Raw genomic sequence first — 27,687 nt, forward strand, 5'->3', positions numbered from 1 at the left:
TATTCAACTCAGGCTAGATCAGGAATATGGACCAAGGTTCATTCTGAGTGTACAGAGAGCAGCTCACCTTTGAAAAAACCCAGAGAAGACAGAGATGTTTTTGAACATAGTGCGCTGTTGGAGTTTCCCTGTTTTTGTGAAATCTACCGCACGATTGTTTCTCACAATTATAGAATATTGTTGCTATTCGCATTTTGAGACACTGTTAATCCTCAATGGAAAAGTTAGTGAGGATGCATTGGATAGTGAATGTCACAGCTGCTTTACCTTCCTGTAGCACCATCCTGCTCTCTGAAATAACTACGGCTGGGAAAGAGAACCCAGCACCAAATCTGAACTGGGAGCAGAACCCCATTCTCATGCCTTGTTCCATTGAGCCACTTACAGCAGAGATACTGGATCTCGTTTTTCCATTGTTACCAAGTTATCACTGCAAGTTGGCTTCAAATCAGACCAAAGTGAAAGCTTGCAATTAATGGTAACTAACTGTAGTCTTCTATATTTGTCTTTTGTTAGAACCCAGTTTCTAGTTACTTGATTTTTAAAAAGTTGTATGAGCTAAATGTTTGTAATTGTAGTGAACAGCAAGGCTGCCCACAAAGCGACACAGGCACAATCTCCTGCATGCTTTGTCATTGTGAGTTAACCTGCATTTCACTCAGCAGGTAGCTTGTACATTCATGGTCTAAGAGAGTCAGTAAAATAAGCTTAAAGGTAAAGGTACCCCTGCCCGTACGGGCCAGTCTTGCCAGACTCTAGGGTTGTGCGCTCATCTCACTCTATAGGCCGGGAGCCAGCGCTGTCCGCAGACGCTTCCGGGTCACGTGGCCAGCGTGACGAAGCTGCTCTGGCGAGCCAGCGCAGCACACGGAACACCGTTTACCTTCCCGCTGGTAAGCGGTCCCTATTTATCTACTTGCACCCGGAGGTGCTTTCGAACTGCTAGGTTGGCAGACGCTGGGACCGAACTACGGGAGCGCACCCCACCACGGGGATTCGAACCACCGACCATGCGATCGGCAAGTCCTAGGCGCTGAGGTTTTACCCACAGTGCCACCTGCGTGGGTAAAACTACCTAGGCTAGGCTGACCTTTAATCACCTCATTTGGAGCCTACCTTTTAAATTTTGAAATTTATACCTACGGTGAGTGTTTTAAACATTTGCACTGTGGCTTTGGGCAAATTTCACATAGTTTGTAAACAAAAGCAGAACAGTATTCTAAAATTAGTGCGTATGATTCTTTTAAAGAGAAAAATACACCAAATATACATCCCTGTGTGTGTGTCTTGCGGAACACAGTGCAGTTTAGTATGTAATGTTTATTAGCTGTTCTGACAGGTAAATAAAGAAAAATATGGAATGGAAACTTGAATTCTTCATGTATAGAAAACCTTTTTTTAAAGGTTTCTTAGTTGATAGGGTACAGTCATACCTCGAGTTGAATGCGCTTCGGGTTGAGCGCGTTCAAGTTGTGCTCCGCGGCAACCCGGAAGTAACAGCGCGCGTTACTTCTGGGTTTCGCCGCATGCGCATGCGCAGACGCTCAAAATGACCACATGCGCGGAAGCAGCAACCCGCAGACACACCGTCACATCTTACGTTCCGTTTGGGATGCGAACGGGGCTCCGGAACGGATCCCGTTCGCATCCCGAGGTACCACAGTATATGAAAAGAAAAAGAAAAAGCTTTAATGTGTGAGTGAGTTTGAAATGATCTGGAATTGCTTTGAATTTCTGGGAAGAGCAAGTAATTTGGTGGTGCTTTAGTGTTTAGAGTTTCACAATCCAGGCTTCCAGCTCTTGTTTTTTTGCTCTTTGATTATTATTTTTAAGAGAAGAGGAGGAACAATTATAATGAGCAATAGTTTATGACTATGCATAGTTTAGTTTATGACTATGCATATGACTATTCAGCTTTTATGCTATAAAATCATAATATCAGCCTCTAGTTTGTCATTTCCACAAAGCTTGCCTGGTCAGTTTCCCTCCAGTTGGACTGTATAATGAAATTAGCAAAACACTTCCAGTAGGCACAGTGAAGTTAACTAATGTTGGGCACAAAAACATATCATTAAACCACTGCTTTTTTCTGGGGGTATGCTGGGGTACGCATACCCCTAAACATTTTGTTAATCTCTGTACTTTTGTCCATCTACTGTATTTATTTTCCCCGATTTCAACTATAACATGATGATTTTCTTGAGCCAAAATGAGAGTACCCCTAAACGTGTTTTTTTAGGGGGGGAAGCACTGCATTAAACTATAATTAAAATATCTGCTACTGGATGTTTAAAATGCACTATTTGGCAGTTATAGCTTTCTGGGCAAGTTGACTGACTAGAATTTATTACTGTATATCATAATTCCAATTGGTGGGTAGGTAGCAGATAGTATGGGTTGTTAGATTGAATTCCTGTTCTTGAGTTCTGACTAATGTAATTACATTGCAATTGGCTCAAAGCCAAATATTTATCTGAAAGTACACTTGCATTTCTTCCTGCTGAAAACTGATCTAATTTCCACAGTAATTGAGTCATATCTTTTGCCCTCATGCTTCTTTCCCCTTCCTTTGAAAGGTGAAGTCATATGTACTTTGAGTATCTACTCTATAAAATCTCCTAGGAAGTATATCATTTATAAATAGTAGTAGAAGAAGGCTGTAGCTGAAGAGTTGGTTGGATTAATCCTCCACTCGCTCCTTTTGTTTTCTTGGGGTTCATGAGTCATACCTCTTGCAATGGCAATAGAAGCCACAGGTACAGAATTCTGTGATTAGAATATAAACTCTATACCTAGCAACTTGTGCCCTATGGCCCACATAGCCAAGCCTGCTTCCTTCCTTCCTGCCAGTAGGGCTACAGCTAGTCTTACTTTCTCCTTGACTCTTCTCCCGCCCCACCCTTCAGCTCCTATTTCCCACACCATAGAATTATACAGTTGGAAGAGACCCCAAGGATCATCTAATCCAATCCCCTGCAATGCAGGAATACAGTGGTACCTTGGGTTACATAGGCTTCAGGTTACACACTCCGCTAACCCAGAAATAGTACCTCGGGTTAAGAACTTTGCTTCAGAATGAGAACAGAAATCATGCTCCGGCGGCGTGGCGGCAGCAGGAGGCCCCATTAGCTAAAGTGGTACCTCAGGTTAAGAACAGTTTCAGGTTAAGAACGGACCTCCAGAACGAATTAAGTTCTTAACCCGAGGTACCACTGTATTCAGTTTGCCTAGGTAGGGTAAAAAGGTAAAGGACCCCTGGACGGTTAAGTCCAGTCAAAGGCGACTATGGGGTTGTGGTGCTCATCTCACTTTTAGGCCGAGGGAACCGGCGTTTGTCCGCAGACAGCTTTCTGGGGCATGTGGCCAGCATGACTAAACTGCTTCTGGTGTGACGGAACACCATGATGGAAACCAGAGCGCACCGAAACACTGTTTACCTTCCCCCCGCAGCAGTACCTATTTATCTACTTGCACTGGCGTGCTTTTGAACTGCTAAGTTGGCAGGATCTGGGACAGAGTAACAGGAGCTCACCCTGTAATGGGGATTCAAACTGCCGACCTTCTGATCAGCAAGCCTAAGAGGCTCAGTGGTTTAGACCACAGCGCCACCCGTGTCCCCACCCGTGGCCTATATGGGGATTGAACCCATATAACGGAAAATAAAACGGCTTCGGAAACTGAATTGGATCTTCAAAAACTGGCTTGAAAAAATGTTCACAAATAAGTCGGAACTGTTTTGTTTTGTTTAGGCTGTGGACCAGATTGTTGGCAGCTAGTGTTTAAAAATTCTTAGGAGATATATTTTGTAATAGTGATAATCCCGAAAAGTGTTTGTTACAAAAAAACTATAATTAAACTATAATGGAAGTATCTGGCTTTGGATGTTTAAAATGTTTAGTTTGGTGTGCTTTTTAAAATTATGGCCACATTGACTAGAGTTTAATATTTCGTAAATTGAAGAGGTGTAAAGAGGTAGGGGTTTGTATGGGTGTTAGACTATTCTATCTTAAATTGTTTAATATGTACCGTATTTTTCGCTCCTAAAAAGTAAGGGGAAATGTGTGTGTGTCTTATGGAGCGAATGCAGACGGGAAGCTCTGTCAGTGCTCCCTTTAAAGAGCCACACACACACTCCGCACGCTGTTTAAAGGGAGTGCGGCTCTTGGGGGAGCCTTAGCCGCGCACAGCCTCTCCTGGGCAGGGGATGAAGGCTCCCCTTGCCCGGGAGAGGCTGCGCGCGGCTAAAGAAGAAGCCAGGACAGAGAGTGGGATCCATCCCGCTGGCTGTCTTGGCTTCTGCCATAGCCGCGCGCAGCCTCTCCCCGCCAGAGAGGCTGCGCGCAGCTAAAGAAGAAGCCAGGACAGCCAGCGCGCGGCTCTGTCCCTTCCCCCACCTCCCAGAAAAGCCCCCAAGAGCCGCGCTCCCTTTAAAGAGTGCGCAGCTCTTGTGGGAGGAAAGCCAGTAGGCTTGCTTCTGCTGAAGCCCGGAGGGCAAGCGGGATCGGTGCGCACCAATCCCGCTTGCTCTCCTGGCTTCAGGGGTAGCCCCGTAAAGCCTCCTGAGTGAAGATGGAGGAGCGCTCCCTCTTAGCTCAGGATGCTTTGCGTTCCTTTCTTATTTCTTGTTTTCCTCCCCTAAAAACTAGGTGCGTCTAATAGAGCAAAAAATACGGTATTTGAAAAGCTAGATACAATACAGTGAAGCAATGCCCTTTTAAGCCTTACTAGCTTTACAGTGCAATCCTATATAGATTCTTATTCATCCTGTTTTAAGTCCAGTGGAACTTGTTCCTACATGAATGTTCCTGGGATTGCACTCTTAAATTTTGTAAAATTCCTTAGAAGCAGGGCATTGGAGACATCTGTTTAATTAAGATTCCAACTAGAGAGTATAGCATGCATTTCAGTTTCTTCCATTGAATTCATTGGAATGTTAAAGTGATGAGCTTGGAATGCATTATGCCCTGTGGTTTTAGAGTACTGGAGAAGTCGTGAATGGGCACACAGCCAGATTTTCTGCCCTGTGAAAGCAATGTCTCCTTCTAAGTTGTTGTTGTTGTTGTTGTTTTTAATAGTGACAAGTCACTGTCTGGTAATGTTCATCCCCCTGACTCAACTGGCCAGAGAGTAGTATAGTTATACTGTATTACTGGTAGAATTATAAACTTACTGGTTCAGGTGCTGCCCTTGGGACAGTGGCAAGAGAACTTTGGCAGTGGGCAGTCGAAATTCTGGTAAGGAGTCTTTTGAAGACCGTCCTGATTACGCACACTGGGGCAGCCGGCATTCAGACTTTTATTTACTTAGTTTCACAACAGGAAATGTGATCCTGTTACAGGGGTTGTTTTTTTTTGTCTGTGAACTGCATGCACTCCTGATTCTGTGGTACTCAAGCGTTTTACATGCATAGCTAGCAGAACCTCTAAAGCGAGTCAGTAAGATTTTAACGTTTTATCCTTTCCACACACAAAAAATGTACATGGTATTATGCATTCTTCAGTGACTAAAGTTTTTGTTTTTGGAAAAACAAAACAAGACGGTTGCTCTGAGCAGCCTTATCATCCATATATCTGGAAATGAGCAATTTCTGATTAACTCTCCAAATTCCAGTGGTAAAAGCAGTTCATTAGGTCAAATGGTAGAGCTGTAGTACTTGGCATAATTTGACACCACCCCTTCCTCCACTCCATCAGTCATACCACTGCAATAGCATTAGCTCTGTATGGGATCCCAATCAGCTCAGGGTCTCCTCTGCAGAACAGGACTACGCTTTTGCAATAAATGTATTGTATAGCTGTTTTCTATGCCTCCAGTTTTATAGTAAGTTTCAGCGGCAAGAGTACCCCTTAGATCCCAAATCTAACAATGATCTCATTGTCCAAATGCTGAGCTTTATGTAGCCAAAATGGCAGCAGCATATATTGGTAGGTTTGAGAGAACTCCGTGTTTTGTGGAATTACAAGCAAATACTTTTTTAAAAAAAAAAATCCACCCCAAGCCAAATGAGGAACAGCTTGAAATGGTGAAAGTCTGTTTGGAGAGAGGCAAACTAGGCAGAGAGAAAAAATGGATTGGAATGCTTTGGAAGACACCCCTCCCCACAGAATCTTGGGAAGTGTAGTTTGCTAAGAGTGCTAGGAACCATAGCTATTTGAGAGGTAAACTACAGTTCCCAGGGGAGAGGGGCTTTAAATATCTGGTATGCATACAGTCCTGGTTCCCCGTTTTGAGAGGGGTAGCCATGTTAGGCTGCTCTAGCAAAAAGAACGAATGAGTCTTGTGGCACCATAAAAAAACTAATCATAGAAAGCAAACAAAATAAATGTGATAGGCTTTATGGTGCCACAAGGCTTTTTGTTCTAGTTCCCCACATTTTTTATGAAATGAGTTTTTATCAGAAGACCTTTAACCTAACTTGCCTATCCTTTGCTGTTCAGGATTATGGAGGCAGCCAGTGACTCAGTCGGAGCTGAAACTTCGGGTGTGGCGAGCTGCCATCACAACTTGCGGCATTGGTCTGGCATGCAAGCTACGCAAAATCTATTGCACTGCACAATTAGTGACCCTCGTGTATGTCACCATTAAGGCTGGGGTGTTTGCTTGCAGTAGTGAGCGCTCTTCTCTGGCTTTCTAAAATGAACCAAGTTCATCAGATGAGATTTCCTAACAAAAACAAAAAACAAATTGAAAGTGGCCCTCCCTTCCCTTATAAATAACAGCATGTCCTATGCTGCATTCCCTCTCACCTCCAACCCACAGAGAGATTACTTTGCTAGGAAGGGGTAGGAACTGAATTTGCTGCCAGGAAGCTTGGACGATGACACATTTGTGCAGTCTGGCACAAGCCGTTGCTGAGATCTGATACTCTAATAGCCACCTACACTGCAGCTGATCCCGTTAATACATGTTCTTACTGCAGGACTTTGGATTACAGTCCTCCCTCCCTTCTGGACACTATTTCTCATGGATTATACTGGCTGTGTACTTGTGTACATGTTTTGTTATGGAGCCCCTGCTCTTTTTCTATAGGTGTCATATGCACAGAATTGGCATGTGTTCACAAGAAAAACTAGCTGTGCCAGTGTAGGTGGCTTTTAGAGTGGCAGTGTCTCATAATGATCAAAAGGGGTAAATGCATCTAATAAGTAATGAAACAACAACTAAAAACAAGCAAGACAGAAAAAGGGGCTGGGTGATAGTAAAGGTAATGGGACCCCTGACCGTTAGGTCTAGTCACGGACCACTCTGGGGTTGCGGCACTTATCTCGCTTTATTGGCCGAGCGAGCTGGTGTACAGCTTCCGGGTCGTGTGGCCAGTATGACTAAGCCACTTCTGGAGAACCAGAGCAGCACATGGAAATGCTGTTTTCCTTCCCGCTGGAGCGGTACCTATTTATCTACTTGCACTTTGGCGTGCTTTTGAACTGCTAGGTTGGCAGGAGCAGGGACCGAGCAACGGGAGCTCACCTCATCACGGGGATTCGAACTGCCGACCTTCCTATCGGCAAGCCCTAGGCTCTGTGGTTTAACCCACAGCGCCACCCGTTTACTGCCTAATTAAAAGTCAACATGGTTTTTAGAGGGCCAAAACCTTATTGCTGGATTAGCTGATCTTCTGCCGCTTGGACAAAACTTCAGTTTGTTAGCCCACATCCAATCGGTTACTAATCTTGGATGCCCATTAAGAATCTCCCCCTTGACTGAGTTGGACATCTCAATAAGGCTATGGCTTTTGAAGACAGCTCTGTAATTCAGTAGGTTTACAACATACAGTACAAAGTGTTAGTATTACTGGAGGGGGGGAGCTGTAACAGAATGCACTATTGGGAATATAGTGACGAAAAAGTATTTTCAAAGCCTTAAGTGATTTACACCTTACTGTAAACTGCAAAAGGGTGAAAGTACCAACCTGAGCTCAGACTGATAATGTTTTTGAGCTGCAGTTTGGTTTTAGGAGTTGGGATTTTTTGTCTTTGCCAGTCAGAGCCAGACTTGGTATTGTTATTGTTTTTCTGTGTTTTTTCTGTTTGCTTACACAAGATGCAATAATCTTGTTTATTACTTCATAGAGTTTGGCTGTAACAGAGCATCTACGCACGTAACTATCAGTAAACATTTTAGTATTTGGCACCATTTCAGATATAACCTTGAAATCTGTTCAGGAATTGCATTTTAGCCACTCATATGCCATTGCAGAGGCTGTCATGTGCTACTGTGGTCAGGCTTTGGCTAAACACGATGATCAAAGTCTTGACGATTCATTGGAAGGCAGCCAGTCGTAGGATTGTTAAAACCCTGTGACTCAGTTGCTTCTTTGAACTCTTGTTCTCGGCTATGCAGTCAAGTCCAAAAGTGAGGAACAATACTGTTTGGATTGGCCAAAGAAAAGGGATTTGATCTTTTTTTAAAAAAATACCATAGTATCTTTCTTCTGCTTTTGAATCACTTATATTCTCACATCACTGCAGATTTCCAACACAGACACCTTCTGTAGATGTATTTAGAGCTTAGAATTTAGAAGAAATTACGTGGTATTTTTAAAAATGCCTTTGAAATATTTGGGTTCTGAAAAGGTCCTTTGCATCATGGGACCAGAGAATAACCTAGGGATAGTAATTAGTGGTGGATTTTGGAAATACAACTCCCATGACCATTGGCCACCCTATCTGGGGTTGACAAAAGCTAGAGTCCAACATCTAGAGGGCCACACAGCTTTCCCATCCCTGGAATAAACACTGATGAGCATTACTTTGAATCAGTTTTAGCACCGTCATTTTCTGAAGGAACACGGATTTAAATGGGGGGAAATGGGTCTATTAGAACTTGAATATTGAAAAGATAAGTAGAAACAAAGTTGTGCATTTGAGCAAATGATTAAGATAATAAAGTGCTGTTAGCGTGATCTGCCACATTCACCCCAAACCTTAAAAAGGAAAGGAAGTAATATTTCTGCTTTGGATTGTGAAGGGGAGGAAAAGGTGAGGAATTCAGTGTACAGTGGTACCTCAGGTTAAGAACTTAATTTGTTCTGGAGGTCCATTCTTAACCTGAAACTGTTCTTAACCTGAGGCACCACTTTAGCTAATGGGGCCTCCCACTGCCGCCGCACTGCCAGCGCACAATTTCTGTTCTCATCCTGAAGTAAAGTTCTTAACCTGAGGTACTACTTCCAGGTTAGCGGAGTCTGTAACCTGAAGCAACTGTAACCTGAAGCGTCTGTAACCCGAGGTACCACTGTATATAGAAATGTACCTGGGACTTTAATGCTCCCATTTGTTTGGAGAGCAAGTAGAGATGCATGAACTCACTCCACATAGCACATCCCCTGCTCCCTGATGAGGGGGGGGGGGGAGTGCTGGACTACAACTTTGGAGACCTGGGTTCAGATCCCCACTCAGCCTTAACGCTCACTGGGTGACCTTGGGCCAGTCACAGTCTCTCAGCTTAACCTACCTCACAGGGTCGTTGTGACAGAGAAACTGGAGAAGGGGAGAAGTGTGTATACCACTTTGAGCTCCTTGGAGAAAAAATAGGATATAAAGTCATACCTTGGAAGTTGAATGGAATCCGTTCCAAAAGTCCGTTCGACTTCCAAAACCGAAGTGTAGCTTCCAACTGGCTGCAGGAAGCTCCTGCAGCCAATCGGAAGCCGCAGAAGCCACGCTGGACGTTCAGCTTCCAAAAATCGTTTGAAAACCGGAACATTCACTTCTGGTTTTCGATCATGCAGGAGCCAAAACGTACGAGTTCCAAGGCATTCAGCAACCAAGGTATGACTGTAAACTATTTTTTTAAAGATGAAATTGTTCTATTCCTCTTAATTGATACTGGCACAAGCAGATGTGGGCAGATGAAATCATGGGGATCCCAACCCTAATTTCACAGGGGAGCAACTGAAGAATAAAACCCTTTGTACATTCATGTCGTGGAACTATTGCTATTGATGATAATGATGACATATTGTCCCTTCTTATTTTTTAAGGTAGTGGAACAAGTAGATCTTAAACAGAAGTCAAATTCCCTTGGTAGTTTCCCTCTGTAACACATTTGAAAATGAAAATGTCTGTGGTTATGAACTGGAATAGCTGTTAAACTGAAAATTTATGTCTATAAACCCAACATTCCCAATAGTTTTTGCTGCTTTATTACTGTACTGTGAAATCATTTTTTTATTTCCAGCTTAGTAGCAACCACAGATCAAAGACCATTTGAACAGATGGATTTTCTGAACAACCATCGCCAGTGTTAATCAGAAACCATTGTTGATATGTAGAAAAATAACCAGTTGGCTTTTCTTTACAGTGCTTGAAAGAGCTCAGTGAAAATGTCTAGCAAAACATCCGGCACAACAAACAACATAGCTCAGGCCAGAAGAACTGTTCAGCAGTTGAGAATAGAAGCTTCTATAGAAAGAATAAAGGTAAGAAGAACTTATTATTATTAGTTTCTTTAAATCTGCCTTATAAAGCAAAAAATCCTCCTTTCCCCCGCTTTTCCAGAGCACATTATTATTATTATTATTATTATTATTATTATTATTATTATTATTACTATCAACAATAATTGAATTTATATACTGCCCTATACCCGGGGGTCTCAGGGCGGTTCACAAAATAAAAACAAGATATAAAACCACAAAAAACCTAATAAAAATCAAAACAACAACCCCATAGCCCACCCACCCACCCACAAAAAACACATTTCTAAAAGGGTGTTGGATGTCAATAAGATCAACCATAGGCCAAGTTAAAAAGGAACGTTTTTGCCTGGCCCCTAAAGGTGTATAATAAAGGTGCTAGGTGAACTTCCCTGGGGAGAGCATTCCACAGACAGGGAGCCACTGCAGAGAAGGCCCATTCTCGTCTTGCCACCCTCTGAACCTCTTGAGGAGGGGGCACACAAAAGAGGGCCTCAGAAGATGATCTCAGGGTCCAGGTAGGTTCATATGGAAAGAGGCGATCCTTGAGGTATTGCAGTCCTGAGCCGTTTAAGGCTTTACAGGTCAAAACCAGCACTTTGAAGTGGGTCCGGAAACTTAATTAGTAGCCAGTGCAGTCGGACCAGGATCATCGCATCACCATCTACTGTTAAGAACACGTTCCTTTAGTCTAGGCAGTCCCAGAGAGAAGCGATATCTTTCTCTTCATATATATTGGGATTGTGTTCACATATGTACAGTATGTGTGCCATCAGTGTGAATTTAGTGGAGAATTGTACTTAAAAAAGAATGCCACTGTGTGAAAATTGGTGTACATACTGAGAAGAAATGTACACCAATTAAGAACACGAGGAAGAGATTTTGTTTATCGCCCAGTCAGTGCACATAATTTCCAGCAATACAGTGGGGAATATACAAAACATCTGACCATCGATTTATTCTTTCACATATTTTTTTATTTGCTGGTTTCTGCTGCTTTTAATTATTTTACAAAGGCATGCAGTATTATTCTAAATCCATGAAAGGCTCAATCAACATGAACTTTTTTCTGCCTCGGGAATTTTTTTCCACACAAAACGTAAAAATATCACTTCGAAATCTCGTAAGATTTTGCTTGTTGGCTGTTGTTGGCAACCTGCTCCATATTTACTGTGCCCCTTCTCACACATTCCTCAGGTGTCGAAGGCATCGGCAGATCTAATGTGCTACTGTGAGGAGCATGCCAGGAAGGATCCTTTACTAATGGGAATACCTGCTTCAGAAAACCCCTTCAAGGATAAAAAGACCTGCACTATCCTATAGGCTAAGCAGCAAAATGCCTTCAAGACCCTCCCCTGCAACCGAGCAGATCCTTAGAGAAGTAACCCGAAGGTTACCTGGTATCAACCGCATAAAACAGCAACTCATTTACATTTTGTGTTAAAATGAACTTTTAAGTTTTCTAAAAAGGTCTCTTTTCTTTATCGCATTCTAAATGGGGATGCAAGGTTTATAAAGTTACTTCTTGTCAATGGAATGGTTCCAAGAGCATAGTTGGGAATTGGATTATGTTGGCTTTGGGGGTTATAAAGAGAGGGTTGGGTTGGGTTGGGTTTTACTTAAAAGTGCAATGAGTGTTCACAATTCCAGGTGTGAGGTTGAACAATCAAGACCAAAGTTGCCTGAGCTTCATTTTCTGACTAGTGAGGCAGACCAGCGTAGAGTCCTAATCAAGCTTACTTTTAACATTTTGATTTTATACCAGCGTATAGCCTTGTATATGTAATTGGTGTCTGTATCTATGGTCCGTGCGTATGTTTGTTTAGATATATACACGCATTACCAAGTGCATTCTTTAAGTACGCCCTTCAAAGTTTATTGCTGCATTTATCAATAACTCCTGCAGTTCATGCCTTTTATCATCAAGTATGTCTTAAGCTTTTTCACAATGTCTTAAGGACTTGTAGACTTGTACTTAGTATAAATTCTTGTTCTCAAAATGATTTTGAAAGGTGACATTTATAGCCTTTGGTTCTTCTGCCTTCTCGCATTTCCTCTGAAATTTAGACTGTCACACATGGATTCTGAAAATGGAGTCTAGATAAGTTTCTCCTTTTTCGTTGTGCTTTAAAGGGGAATCTGCCGCCTAACTTCCCTACGCACTTCCCTGTTGTATTAATTTTTCGGTAAGCATCCAGGCTATTTTCTCTCTCTCATTGCTAAATTCACGTCTATCAAATGCCAAATAATATCTACAGAGGAGTGGGAGACTCTGGGTGCAATCCGTGGTGCTATTGCTTCTGCACAAGGCCTATGGAAAACACTGGTGGTTGTGCTGAGGAAATGCTTGAAAGGTTGCAGCAATGCACAGTACTAAATCTCTGATGAATGTAAATGGTATTAAAATGTTTGTGTAGCCTTCGTGTGTTGATGGAATACTGAGTGGAATGAATCAATATCAACTTCTAAACCCAGGTATGTATCAGTATTCTGTGCGCTGCCAGTCCTTTCATGTTTTTAACTTTGTGGTCTGCCATAGCTGTATATTTGCAGAATGTGTTAAACATTTGGGGTTCAGGGTTGTTCCATGTGCAAGGAGACTTGAGATGCATGGCTAGATACAACCTTAGCAGTTCTCAAGTAGCACAGAAAGCAAAGCCACTCAACGTTGTTTTTACAGCAAGGCCCAAAGGTTCCCATCTTTAGCCAAACTAAAGAAAAACCTCCCTAGTTGCAAAGAACTAGAATTCTCACTTTAAACTAACAGGAGTAATAGCTGGTTCGCTGCAGATGGGGGGAAGGACCCCAAAAGACCTGACTTCACTGTGACTGGATCCTGAGAAGCTGGCTGCAGAGCCAGCAAAGCAAGGTGCCTATTCCACTCCATAATGCTCTGCAATATATTAACTTGAAATTGCAGGAGCAAGGTCTTGCAGATTTCTGTCTAAAGGCAGATTTGGCCTTTGTTTCTTTTAGTACCGCTCTATAAACTTTCACACTGATTTTGCTTGCCATATACTTCAGTCTGCCCTCTCAAAAGGAAGGTATGTTTGTTGATAATATTAATTAATTTGACTGCAAATAATCTGTATTTGTGCTACCCATTGCAGCCATTTCACTTGCTACCCGAAACGTAGTTAATGGCTACTTCATCAAGAACCAGGATAACAGGTCCTACGAAACAAATACTCCCGGTTACACATTTTGAAATAGCGGCATTCCTTTCTCTGATGGTTTATTTCAAAATATAGGGCAGCTTTTGATTTGTGAGATACCCAGATCTGTCTTTCTAAAGGCTGATTCACACATCCATATTATTACATGGGCAGTCTCGCATTTTCTGAAGGCTTGTTCGCATTGAATCAGTCATGCCAGTACAAGCATGGGTCTGGGTCATGACTTTACTACATACGAAGATCTTTAAAAAGTGTGTCAAATGAAGATGCGGTGTCTTGCCATCTTAATACCCATTCATAGAACTAGTTCACCACCTACAAATCAGTGGGGGAAGCCATAAGTTGTGGTCTTTACCAATTTTTAAAACATACTGATTTGTATGGCTGTGCTGAGACGTGACAGGCACAGAAGCTGTCTTTCCACTACCATGTAATGTGAGTATTGTGTCTGTCTGGCATTTATTCCAAGAAAGCCTCTAGCAGCAACTCCATGTCTATTCAGACATACCGTATTTTTCACGCTATAGGACGCACCGGACCATAGAATGCACCGGACCATAGGAGGGGGAGAACAGGGGGGGGGGAATTCTCCCCCTCTCTGCTCAGTGCCCCTTCAGCGAAGCAGTAGGAGAAATGGAGCCCCTTCTATTTCTGCTCCCGCTTCGCTGAAGGGGCGCTGCGCAGAGGGAAAACTGTGCAGCACCTCTCCAGCGAAGTGAAGCCTGGAGAGCAAGAGGGATCGGTGTTCACCGACCCCTCTCGCTCTTCAGGCGGCTATCCGCAAGCCTTCGGAGCGCAGCGGGAACTCCTGCTGCGCTCCGAAGGCTTGTGGATAGCTGCCTGAAGCCCCCGGAGCGCATCCTTTGAAGCCTCCGCAGAGCAGCGGGGTGAAGGCACCCCGCCACCCTGCAGAGGCTTTGCGCAGCTAAGCCCAAGCTAGAACAGCAAGACGGAGCGCTGCGCAGTGCTCCGTCTCCCTGTTCTGGCTTTGGGCTTAGCCGCGCAGCCTGCATTCGCTCTATAGGACGCACACACATTTCCCCTTTAATTTTTGGAGGGGAAAAAGTGCGTCCTATAGAGCGAAAAATACGGTAACTTCTGTGGACCTTGCTACAGATAAGTGCATATAGGGTTGTGGTCTAAATGTGGAGAAGTGCATGGGCACAATTGTTATGTAACTGTTCCCTCAGAGTGTTTGTGTCTTATACTGGACCAAAAGCTGAAAAAAAATCCTGTCTCAGTGTCTTAAAATGATGCTAGCTCCCTAAAAAATGGAATTAATCCTAGGAATGTTATTCTCCTCACTCCAGAAGCCAAGCTGTTGCAGTTTTTAACTCATCAAATTAATGGAGGGTTGTTGTTATTGTTGAAATAGAAAAAACAAAAAGATAATTTTTGATGCATTAATCAGTTTGGTACTTTCATATTAAAATGAAGATGCTATGTCATCATTTGCAATCATTTTTAATTGCTTGCATATTAAGTTTAGGTGTTCTAATTCCACAAAGTGTCCCCCCCCCCAGTACTGCATACACTACTACACTGTCACCAGCAACTGCTGCTGTGTGTGCTTTATTGGACAATAAATTTGGACACATTCCATTGTTGCAGGCGAGAAATTTATGTTCCGTGCATTGCTCCCTGCCTTCCATTTACACTCCATTTTGCTTGAGATAAGCCATGTCCTTAAACCTTGAAATCAAAGAATTAAACGTGACACAGTGCCGATAGAACCCGTTTAAAATATCTTCAGTTCCCAAATATATTCAGTTCCCAAATATGTAAAGCTTAAATGCTGCATCAGTATTGCATACCTGTTGTCAAAGCCAGTTCCGGCACTTGCTGACCTAGGCAGCTGGCATGGTTCCAGCTGGACAACCATCCTCTCTGTCAGAAAATTCTCAGGCTGGATAGAGTAAGATTTGCAGGAAAAATGGAAAAGAAGTCTACGGAGGCTGCATTGCTACTATCCAATGCCTTTCCTACTTTCTAATCTCTCATCTCCACTCCCACGCCCTAGTTTTCGTTATGTATGCCTAGAGGTGCGTACCCCTAGATGCCAGACCCATTTTCTGGGTTTATTGTTTTTTCCTCGATACCAATGCTATTATAATCTAAGAGTATTTTAAAACCCTTTTCACGTATTTGGCATGCTCATGTGTTGCAGCACCAGGACAAAATAGCTTGGATCCAAAGGTGCTCTTTCACACATGACAGAAGGTGTTTTGTGCTCCTAGATGGGCACTGTTTTATACCTCATGCTAAAGAGTTGCGCAAGAAAAGTGAAATTATGGCTTCAATCCTGTACCTGCTTACCTGAAAATAAGCCCCACTGAACTCATTGAGACTTTCTTCTGAGTAGACAGGTATAGGATTGTGCCGTGAGGCTGCAATCCTAGACACACTGTGGAGTAAGCACCACTTAATCATAGTAGGACTTACTTTTGAGTAAGTACATAGGATTGCAGGGCATACCTAAAGCTGATGGTTCTGTTTGGACTAGTGATTGCATGAGAACTGTTCTAGAACTTATCTGTTTGAACACTCTGTGACCTGCCAGCTCTTACAGCACAGAGCTAGTAGCTATTTTACTTCTGCTCACGGTGCTTTGGATCCAAACCAATATTTTCACCAGCAGTGCTTTAGAACTGTATTATACATAATGTATTTTACTAACTGAAGGAGAGTATTAAAAATGTCATGTTGTAAGGTGTGGGAACACAATTTTAATTAAGTAAAAATTGTGCCAACTTTGCATTCAGAAATGCCTTTTGACTTTCTCTTTAAAACACATGGTTTGAAAACTTTCACCCCAGTATTGGTTTCTTTTTAAGTTTTGGACCATTCATAGTTTTTAGTCACAGAACAGCTGTAAACACAACACCAAAATACAGCTAGCTGCTTCGGGACACTTCTATCAGATTTTAGATAACTGCTAAATGCATTGTCACATTTTTCCAGCCTTCCAATAATGGCATATTGAAGAGTCAAAACATGCATACATTGCCTTTTCTGTGTGTAAAGCAAACTTTGCGGTGATGGTTATAATCATAATGCAAAGCGTAGAAAATACTGCCGTCATATGCAATCCCACTTCTCATTTTCCATTTATTTCTGTGGGGCTTGTATGAGGCTCCCATAGACCACAATGGTGCTTAGATAATTGCACCTACTAGAATTCAACAGGGAAAACTGAACCAACCAAAATAATTACTGCTAGACCACTGTGAGGTTTTGAAATTAAAGACTATGATACTTAAACAAGAGTTTTCAACAACTGTACCACTACACTGCGTCTTCATGCTTTGATTAGAAATGCCTCAGAAGTAAAATATTACTCCAGTGAACGCTTTGTTTTCTTTTTTGGTCTTTTTTATTTAAAAAAATTGTAATCTGCTTACTTCTTACAGGCACACTTCTCTGGTTTTTCTTTGAATTGCTTTCACAAAATATTGCTTGTATTATCTTTGTAATCCTAGATTGACAAGAATAATACCATGATTTGCCTTTGGGGTGGGGGATGGAAAAGGATTTGTGAAATTATTTTAATAGAGCTAATTTGTTTTGTTGTTTTGCCTTTCACAAGCAATCGTTCTCTAATAAGATTGCATACCTTGTGCATCTGCATACAACCTGATCTTTTCTTAAAAGATGGCTTCCGGTTGCCATTATTAGAGGGGTTAAAAAAAACAAACAACCCTGTAATTAAGATACTTGTTCACAATTAATATAGTACCATGGATATGAAACACTTTAATTAAACATCACTTCTTTTCATACGGTTCTCTGCTTTTCATTGTAGTTCAGTTGACTTCAGTTATGCTGGTGACCTGCCTGTGCAGGTAGCATCATATTCTAAGACTGCTGATTAACATCGTGTTGTGGCATTGTGCTGCAACTTTATCAGTTGGGAGGGCTGGGGAGTGTGGCTTTCTGTGTTGTTCATGAAGGCCAAATAAGGAGTTGTGAGTTCAGAATCCTGTGTTCCACTGGACTTCTACAAATTTGACCTGTCATTTGCTTTGAATCAATGAGATTCAAATCTCAAATGAGTCCCTTCTGGCTAAAAGGGAAGCTGGTTTCTGTTCCTCAGAGTACATCCTTCCAAGTTCAGCCCCTTTATGCAGACTCCCGGAAGAAAGAGCCACATTTGCAATCTGTGTTCCTGAAAGTGCTGTGAACAAGAGGGCAGAATGGCTGAGTGATATAAAAAGGCCTAGAGCAAAATGAGTGTCATACACAGGAAGGAGCAGTTGCCTGTATGAGGTTATTGTGTCCTCACTCAGGTAACTGACCTATTCTTCAAGGTGGCTCATTTTGCTCCAGCCATCTTCATCCCATTTAACTTAACTCACTCTCTTGTGTTAATAGATTTTGTGATTATGTCCCATGCATTCATCAGTACATGCCGGTACCTGGATTTCACTTCCATGTTTTGCAGCAGGACTGCTTGATTCAGGGAGACTTTGAGTTGCTTGGGCCTCCACATAGTCATTCTTTATGAATGTTCCAATGGGACTGCCTTAGGTAACATACATACCGTCAGATTTACACCTGGTGGCAGTAAACTCAGTGCGCCTCCTTCAGTTCTGTGTGCTCAACATGAAGACATGGTGACTAACAAGTGGGAGGAGAGGGGGGGTGCTCACCATCCAAAGAACAGAAGTGCAACTGACGCAGACAGTTTTTATTGATGGAGTGAGTGCTGACAGCACCACATGGGGAATGGGATTGCCACCTTGCTGTTTCTGCAGGGCGTCTGTGCCTGAGAAAGCCGCTTGCCAAAGGAGCAACAGGTTCAGCTTTCCCATTCACTGTCTTCTTGTGCTGGGTCCCAATGTACCTGGCACACTGCTGCCTGTCAAGCTCTCTAGAAAGTCACTGAGCCCTGAGAAGATAAACACCACCCCCACGCAAGGGAGCATTTGCTTCCCCACTGGCGGTTGCTGCTGCTGAAAGCTTCACGCTCAGTCTGCATGAAACTCTGGATGTGGAATTTCCTTCCATCTGTGCGTGTTGGTTGTCCACCTAGTTTGTGGGAAAACAAAATCCTTCAGGGTTAATAATGACCAGCAGGTAGAAACTGCAACAAATCCATTTTCTGATGTCTGGTTAAATGCCCATGACCACACACAGGTGCCACTCCACTTGCCCCAGATCCACTTCTTACTCCTGTCAATAGCCTCCTGGGGTCAACATTGAAGTGCTACTTGTTGAGCAGGCTGATATGGGCATTCAATAGTTTCTCATTCAACCTAGAGAGTTTGCCTGTGGTTGCTGTTCTGCTCAGTGTGCCTGCCTCTGGCCCAGCAAGAAACTGAGTCGTGGACAGCAGTGGTAATCGGTGGAGTGGAATACATGCCGTCTGCTAGCAAAAGTTGTGGACGAAGGGAGCTCACCTGGATTTTGGCAGTCTGCAGCCTATAGAGGTCCCTTCTTACATTGCATATATTTCTGTGTGAAAGCTCCTGCTGCAGCCTGTTGTGTAAAAAAGGCTTGTTAAGCTAGCACACCCTTTTCCCTGCTCTCAATGCAGTAGGAGGCAATTTTCTCTGACTGAATAATCTGCTTGCTCATCACTGTGCATGGGGAGAGTTGGGATGAATGACGGAGCTGCAGTCTTCTGAAAAAGCAAGGTGTTCATTTACCCTTCCTATCTTTTTTTTTGCCTCCCTGGTTAAGGCATATTTGTAAATTTCATCCAGAGAATGCATGCCATATACCACTCGTGTATGTTTTGTGCATGCTGCTTTAACATGTTTCAGGTGACACTGCGTGGCACAATTAGACACGCCTGCAGAAAGATCCAAGGGCATTCTTCCACCTGCAGCATTCCTAATGTGTACAGAGCTCCAGTTGTGTGTGCACAGAGGATAAGATGGGGTTGATACCTTTCAGGTTTTCGTTTCGGCAGTTTCAAGTGATGACTTAGCAAACTAGTTTTCAAGTTTTTGCAGCTACACACATACTTTAGCTTCAGTTTCATCAGCAGTTAGTCATAGTTCTTTAACTGCGTGCAGGATTCTCGGCCATCTGGTTCCATCCATCTGGCATATGCTGCTGAGCAGTCTCCATTCCATTCCTTTCATTCAGGCATGCAGCATTCCATACCAGCAATCCTTGAAAGATAGCTCTCTTGCTTACTACCAGCTTTAAAAAATAAATAAATAAAGTTTCACACAATTATTTTAATGAGCAGCATTTCTGCCTCTAAATTTTTACGACTAAAATACAGTGGAAAAATATTTTTGGAAGCCCAGTATGCTTTAATTGTATATATTTCAGTGTCAAACTGATACTTAAAACTGCATGCAAAGCAGCAATTCAAGGTTTCAAGGGACAGTGTCATGTTTCAAATAATTGCATGCTTTCTTTCATTGCTAATTTTTTGTTGTTCTTTGTGCTGCAGTTTGTGCTTTTGCTTCTTCTTTCCTTCAAGGCTCAATAGCTTAGGGTAAGCTGATGAGTGGTGTGTGCTTTTTTTATCCCTGTTTTCTAGCTCCCAGTAACATTGTTTTTGACATATCACGAATGCTTTCTGGGCCTTGAGTACTGACCAGGTTCACAACAACATCCCTTGCACCTAAGTCTGGCCTTTGTGCAGCATAACTTCCTTGTTCGGTGCAGCATCGGAACCTGTGCAAGAGTGATATGATAACCAGCTCTATTGTATGGGACACTCATGTGAGATACTCCTTTATGAAACACGTTGCCCGAGGAAAGATTTGCACAATTAGGCTGCTTCCGCATGTCCCATTTGCAAAGGGTGGGGAACCTGTGTGCCCTCCAGATGGGACAGAAATAGCCTAGCTTCAGTTGTCTGCGCTAAGTTGTATTACTGCAATGCATTGTCCAAGGGGCCGCCTTCGAAAACAGCTTGGAAACTGCAGCTGATGCAGAACTCAGCAACCAGATTGCTGACTGGGGCAAGACTGTCTCCTGCCTCAAATTGCACTGGATGCTACGTAATTAGTTTCCAGGCTCAATCCAAAGTCCTGGTTTTGACCTATGACGCCTTCCGCAGGCCAGGACTCCCAATACCTCAAGGACTGCCTCTATCCACATGAACCAACCCAGACACACTGTTGTGTACTCTATCCAAGGGAAGTGCTGAGAGTGGCGACATGGGAGCAGGCCTTTTAAGTGGTGGCCCCTTGCTTGTGGAACGCTCTCCCCAGGAAAGCACACCTGGCACCATCCATATCTGTCCTTGGGCACAAGGCAAAACCTTCTTTACCCGGGCTTTTGGTTTTTGGGGAGGGTGCCCATCTTTTAAGTGGGGCAGGTAGCTCACGTTCTTTTAAATATATTTTTGGATGAGTGTTTTCATTTTTGTTCATTTACACCTTATTTTAATGTCTTTGTTATTTCTATTTTTATTGTGTAAGCCACTGGGGTGCAAAAAAATTTGTGAGTATTAAATAACAAGAGCAACGGTTACTAGGCTGCCACTCCCATCATACTGACCCACAGCCGCGCTGGCTGAGACTGATGAGAAATGGAAGTCCCAACATCTGCAGGATTACAAGTTGCCCTTTAAATGTAGTTGCCACAGCCTAGGAAAAAGCTAAGATCTGGACGTGTTCTCTCGAGTATATACTGCAATGTATGAGAGCAGCATAAGGCATCTGCAATGGGGCAGCTGTACCATTACTCAGGATGCAAGTAGTCTGCAGCAGATACTGGATTATGAGATGCCATTAAGAGTGTTTCTACCTCATATATGAAAATGCATTGGGCTGTATCTGGTCTTGTATTGAATACAAAGAGCATCTGCTGCTTTTATAAATGTGATGGTTTAGCCTTTAAAGTCCCCAGTGAGTGCTCATACCCAGAAAATTGTAAATTTGATTTCCTGCTCACTGACCTTCACAATATGCCCTGACCTCTCTTTGTTTACAACCCTAGTGTTGTTGATCTTTTTGCCTTGTTCCAGAATATTTCTCTTTACTTTCAAAAGCTTCTGCAAAGTGTTTGCCTTTCATTTGCTTCTCATGTGTATATACTTAGGCAGTGCCCTCTTCAAAACATATCTCTTGTGCATAATACAAGCAGCTCAATGGGTCTTTCCTAACAACCTGTAAAAATGAAATCATAATGTATGTAGCTATTGGGATGGTTTTCAACTGGCCTGATCTCTATGAAAAAGTTATGTGCTGTAGCTTACTGAGTTTGGTGCATGCCATTCCCTGGATTCCACTCAATTTTGAAAATATCTTTCCTGATTCAGCTAGCTACGGTAATCTTTTTAAGACATTTATCGAGTGGCATTTCTCTTTCAAATATCATCCATCCTAGGAGACTTTCAGAGAACATTTGCAATTTGATTTGTTGCTTATTCAACTTGCAGATCTTAAATAATAATTGGCCCTTCATAGATGTTTAGGTCCTTTTATCAGAAATGTGCCTTTATTGCACACAACGTATGTTTCCCCAGCATTCCAGCGATGCCACATTTTTATTTTTTCCAGATACGCTGTGTAAAGATTTGTTATCTGGGAAAATACATTTCCTTAAAATAATCCATTTGCTCTGATTGTATACAGTTGAAGAGTGTCAAGAGGGACCATTTAGCTACTTCCTGGGAGGCAGGTAGCGACAACTTCTTCCCCCAATGTCCACACAAATTCTTTCATTTTGTTTGTGAATTGTTCATCTTTTGTGCAGGAGTGGCCATCCAGTTCATGATAATGAACATCTAGGACCTTTCCAGCCAAGTTTTGTACACCCTGCGCTCTGTGTGCCATGTCCTAGAGGCATGGTCCTAGATCAGCATGATCCTGGCATTTGCAGTTATCAGCTTTCCAAGAACTGCTTTGCCAAAACCAGCTCCTTCTGCTCTCTTACAAAAGCAAAAACACTGATTTGCCATAGCTTTGAAAATTTTATTTCAGCGAACACAGTCCAGTTTCAAACAATTTATTAAAATATAGCAGTTCAAACATTTTTAATACAAGGGGTGCAAGCAGGATTGCTCTTGAAAATCCCAAGCATAAATAAATCTTTCATCGGTATCATAAAATAAGTTAATATTTCTTAGAATAAAAACTTAAGAAATCAAGCATGTTGGAACAAAAGATTTAAGAATAATTAACCCTTTTAGCTCTTACAAGTGAAAGGTATTTAAAAACGGAAACTAAAAGTTGCTCTTCTACAACTCCAACAAAGCACATTTGGTGTGTTCTGAAAGGAAATCGGCACACTGTTTTTGCAACCTTCTTGCAGAACTCAGACTTCCTCCACAAGGACTTCCTATTGCTCCCCCAACATAGCTCTGCTTCGGGTCTATCATCTTCCAACAGCAAAGTCAAATGTCTCTCCGTTTCTCACAACATGTAGTTCAACCTCAACTTGACATCAGTTACTGTAATCCTTGTGTCAGGCTGGGAAATTGCTTCCTGAGCAAGCTACTAAAGTATTTTGAAACTTCAGTGCAATTTTTTTGTTCAATTCAGCTTCATCCATATGCTGTCATCGTTCGGGAAGGTTAATCACTGGAACCCACTGGTCCATGTAGCGGCTTTCGCGGCAAAAGCAAATCAGCTGACTTAAGGCTGGATCCTTCCATTGAGAGGCATGTGGATTCTGAAAGGGAGAGAAAAGGGAAAAGGATCATTGTCAGCATGAAATAAAATTAAATGATACTGCTAATAGTAAAAGAGACTGAATATAAATGATCTGCGTAAATTTTGAGTTTGTAGCACATTCAACAGGGTATTTTGGAATTATTCTCTTTAAAACCAGTAAAAGAAACATCATTTTTCAAAAACAAACCAATGTTCATGTGCTATGGTTAACAAGTCCACAATTCCCATTCAATTGGGTGAATTGAGTAACAGTGACGGAGTCTTTTCATCACAGTTCAACTGAGTTATCTAATAATGACCTCTGAGCCAATTAGTAATAAGGAAAGACAAATATAGACAGGGAGTTACTGTAGAAAGTGACTCATGGGGTTGTGTTCTCCTGCTGACAGCAGGATGAAACATGCTTGAACATGTCTTTGCCTCGAAAATCCCTATGAGCAAAGTAGGAAGCGTGGTATGATTTGTGCAGGGGAAAAGGTTAGTGAAGGAGGTCATGCTGATCTTTCCTTCAAACCACAGAGGCAGAGGTGCACCAACGCAAGGACACTCAGGAAACCACTACAGTTTTTGTTTTAAGCCAGAGTGAGATTAGAGTATTTAGACAGATTTTTACAATTTGCAATTCAGCTTCTTTCAAAGAAATGCTGTACAGTCCAGAAGGAGACTCTGAAGCAACAGTGAGGTCATGCTGGCTGCCCTCTATGCCCAACATGTTAATGAAACACAGCACTTACTGTCACAAGCACACAGTGCAGGTCTGCAGGCTGCTCGCTCCCTCCACTCGCTCCCAAGAGCAGCAGCTCCGCAAGCCGGCTTGGGTTGCTCACTCGGAGTATGTTAATGTCATTCTCGCAACAGAAAGCTTGGATCAGGGTGAAGTGAATTTGTAGCGCAACATCCTGGTTGTCTTCCTCATCGGCTGCCAGCAGACAAAGCACCACATTATCTGGATCCCTGGAGGGATAAAACAATGCCAGCTAAGTTAGTCACAGCCCCAACAAACAATGATGTATTTTTCAACGACATAAGGGAGACAAAACAGGAACCAAAGTCACAGGGCATATGAACACATGGGAATGCAACTGTCTATATACTATACACAGGGGGTGGGGGGAGACAGGCAGTCCTATTAGGTCATTTTCTATGGACTATATTCAGCTAAATTTCACTCGCCACTGAAATCAATGAACATGATTATTATATCTATTTCGAGTCAAAATTCACTGACTTACCCGATGTGGTTGACCTTTCACACCCTGGATTTTAAGAGCTGAATTTTCAAGGGCTATGTATCTACAACTAAGGTCTGTGGAGCAAGGGGGAGGGTTTTTGTTGCACTTTCTCTCCTCCCCCCCCCCCCCACACACACAAAGGGGGAGGGGAACCCGATTACATTTCAGCACCAAACTAAAGGGGACGGGCACATTTTCAAAACCGCTGTTCAGCAGTTCCCATTGTGTCAACTGTCAACTGGGTGCTTGGAACTCTGGCATTGTGGATAAAAGGGGGAGAGGTTTTTTTCTGAAATCTGCCCCACAGACGAAACTCTGTGCCTAAGTAGGGGCAGTTATGTATGATCAAGTATTCAATGTCCACACAGCTGCCCGGAAGTTTTCCTATCTGCACAGTGCAAGTTTGCCTCTTAACTGATCTAGTGTTTCCTCAGAAAAGTCCTCAGGCACAGCTGCCCTAAGAGAGGTGGGAGGACCTGTTTCTTGTTACTCATCAATACAAAAGGGCACCAGCAAGCCAGTTTCTCACTTACACGTTGAGCAGCTTGGCAGCCTCATACACTCCGATGGTGATGCTTCTCTGAGTCAGGGCTTTGCTCAGGACTTCCTCCAGGGCATCCCCTACCTTCTCCATGCTGATGGCATCCGAAGAAAAAATAAAAGGGGGTGGGGAAGCAGCGAGAGGCTCTAATTAGCGTTTTTATTTAAATAAAACACACCAAACAAATCCAAAAGTGGGGGGGGGGGGGAATGGATCACCTTGCCTTAAGTAGCGCCTCCCCCCCCCCCCAGCCCACATTCCCTCCTGGCGCCCTCATGCCCTGCAAAACTGAGGGGAAGCCGAGCTGGGAACTCTCCTGAATGGGATCTGTTCAGAAATAAGCGGGAGCCAAGTTCTCCCACAGGAAAATCGCTTCCAAGCGCAGGTTATTTGGAGTTAAAGGTGCGCTTGCTTATCCTGTCAGGAAAAAGAAAAGAAGGGAAAAAGCTACAACCCGCCACGCCTCTCTCTCTCTGACACACGCACACTCTGCAATCGACTCCCGGTTTTCTTCCTTACGCGCGGATCTACTTTCTTCCGCAGATCCCCTCCAGGCAATTTTATTTTTTTGCACCAAAGCATTTTTTTCTCCCTCCCCGCCACCGGTCCCAGTTGTGAGGCGACTGGCGGTCGCGGCGGCGAGCTGGGCGACCCTGTGCTGCCTGGATCCGGAGAGCTTCGCGAAATCTGCAGCAGGCAAACTCCCGTCCCTTCAACCTCCACGCATCGCAAAGCCGAGCTGCAGCTGCTGCCACCGCGTACCTTCCGAAAGTCTGGTGCTCCCCAGCGAGCTCCTCCAGAGTCATATTGCAGCTGCAGACCCCTGCAAAGAAACCAATCCAACGGGAGAGGCAGCCTTCAATCCTCCTCCTCGCCCTGCGCCCTCTGCCTTGCTTCTCGGCTCCTCCGGCTGCCCTCAGGGGAATCCGCGGTAAGTGTCCCTCCAGTAAGTCAAATCCTCAGGGCGGCGGCGCTGCTTCGCTCCTGCCCTTCGCCTTCCTCGCCCACCCGGGCACTTGCAGCCCCGCTGCTCAGGCCGATCCCTTCGCGCACTTCCCCGCTCCTCCCTCTCCCCACACGGCGCTGCCACTCTGAGGGACAAAGGGCTCCCCGGGCCGGAGTTATCCTGCCAACCCCCAGCCAACCGTCTCCCGGCTCGTTTGCATACGGCCACCCTATTGGGGCATGCAAATGAGCCGGGGCGTTCGACTTGGGGCCACCCTGGGGGGGGGGGGGTAAAAGAGAGAGAGAGATCCAGGCTGGGAAAGCTGGGTCAGTAACTTTCCCTGCCCTCGCCCGGCGCTGATTGGCAGAGGGAGAAGTTTTGGGGGGCGGAGTTTGCTGCGGGTGCCTGGTTGCTCTCCCGCCTCAGCTGTTTTTTCTTTGCTGGTTGCATATTCCGCCCCCCCCTCTTTGTTTTGAGAAAGGGGAGGGGGGATTGCGCGCGAGCTTCTGTTTGTGGGCTTAATGCTCTGCAGATCACCCCTGACAATAAATAGTTGTTAGTAAGCAAAGTTGCAAAAGCCAGGAGGGAGCGGGCTCGCAGCAGCGGCTGTTTTAACTCGATCGGCGCCTGGTGCTCGTGTAGATATGGGAATCGCCACCCCGGAATGAGTCCTGTTCCCCCGCTTGCTGCTGCTGTTTTCCAGCTCCTAAGGACACTGTGGGTTGTTAGGATGGCACGCACGGCAGAATTTGATGAGCGCGTTTAATTAGACAGGTTGCGGGGATTTGAGTTTCGGGCTCTTGTTTCTTAAGCGGGCTGTGATCTGTGTGACCTTTGGGTCGTAAGATGCAGCTTGATTTAAATGGGGAGGAGCTGGCCGCTTGCTCAAGATCCGGGATGGGGAACTTGCCCTCAGGTAGTGTTGGGCTCCTGCTCCCGCCTCTCCCAGCTTCGGGGTGTTGGGAGCTGAGCAAAACGCCCAGAGAGTACCACAGCTTACCCAGACACCCACTTACACCCCAGCCCGCCTACCTACTGCAGAGGTGAATGTCAGGGGAGCATGGAGAATTGTGCTTATACTGCAGTTTTCCAAGTGTGTGTGAGGCAAGTGACATTGAGGTAACCAAGCTTTGGAAGAGGCAGGGCGGCCTCCTCTTGCCTCAGCTTTGTCTCGGGTCAGCTGAGGCCTTTGCACTATCACTCGATGACAGCTGCCTCAAGTGAGGTATTGCATGTGTGAAGAGTGAGCCATCAAAGATAAAGCACTGGACCACACCTTCCACAGACTAAAGGGCATTGGTGGCCGTAGGTCTGCTCTGAGGGCTTCTCCACACTTAACTTTTGCACTGCTGTTTCCAGGAAGATATCTGCACTCCCCCTCCCACCTCCCCAAGCTTTCTTGCTCCGATGGACCATGCCTGACAACTTGAATAAAATATTGGGGAGTGGGGGAGTTCAACCCCATCCTGCATAATCACAAAATGTGGCACATACACACCATTTAAATGGCAATGCCCATCAACTGGGGGGCATCCCCCTCAAATATTTTATTTGGGGGCCAGGAAAGGGACCTCAGCCCCTACGAGTTGGCTCCCATGATGCCTGAAAAGATCAGAGAAAAGGTAAGTGTGGATAACCCCTATGTTGGGGACAACCCAATACAGTTCAGTCTATCCCATTAGCTTTTTCAGCTGCCTGATAAAAGGGAGCATGAACAACATGTACCACTTCACTCAGTGAGAGAGGCCAGCCCCACTTGGCAGAATTCCTCTTGCCCCACCTCCCCAC

At 43.9% G+C, this 27,687-nt stretch overlaps 2 protein-coding genes across 4 annotated transcripts in view; one reads left to right on the forward strand and one right to left on the reverse strand.

Moving 5' to 3' along the window:
- The window catches only part of GNG12 (G protein subunit gamma 12), a 41,973-nt gene extending 24,603 nt beyond the window's left edge, over window positions 1-17,370 (forward strand). For 2 of the 3 annotated variants that reach the window (XM_028733133.2, XM_028733132.2), the window contains 2 exons: window positions 10,303-10,420; window positions 11,615-17,370. In XM_028733133.2, coding sequence (XP_028588966.1) covers window positions 10,325-10,420; window positions 11,615-11,740 — 222 coding nt within the window. In that variant the 5' untranslated portion in view covers window positions 10,303-10,324 and the 3' untranslated portion in view covers window positions 11,741-17,370. The remainder of the gene's footprint in view (window positions 1-10,302; window positions 10,421-11,614) is intronic. The other variant, XR_013392898.1, reaches the window with a different exon arrangement.
- Window positions 17,371-22,457: 5,087 nt separating this feature from the next.
- On the reverse strand, window positions 22,458-26,051 carry GADD45A (growth arrest and DNA damage inducible alpha). The gene is made up of 4 exons (XM_028733135.2): window positions 25,716-26,051; window positions 24,946-25,047; window positions 23,915-24,134; window positions 22,458-23,178 (listed from the first exon to the last, which is right to left on the reverse strand). Exons 1-4 carry the CDS (start codon window positions 25,757-25,759, stop codon window positions 23,065-23,067), a joined length of 480 nt encoding a protein of 159 aa, XP_028588968.2. The 5' UTR covers window positions 25,760-26,051; the 3' UTR covers window positions 22,458-23,064.
- Between the last annotated feature and the right edge of the window lie 1,636 nt (window positions 26,052-27,687).

This window comes from Podarcis muralis, chromosome 5, assembly GCF_964188315.1.
Source record: "Podarcis muralis chromosome 5, rPodMur119.hap1.1, whole genome shotgun sequence".
Lineage (NCBI taxonomy): Eukaryota > Metazoa > Chordata > Lepidosauria > Squamata > Lacertidae > Podarcis > Podarcis muralis.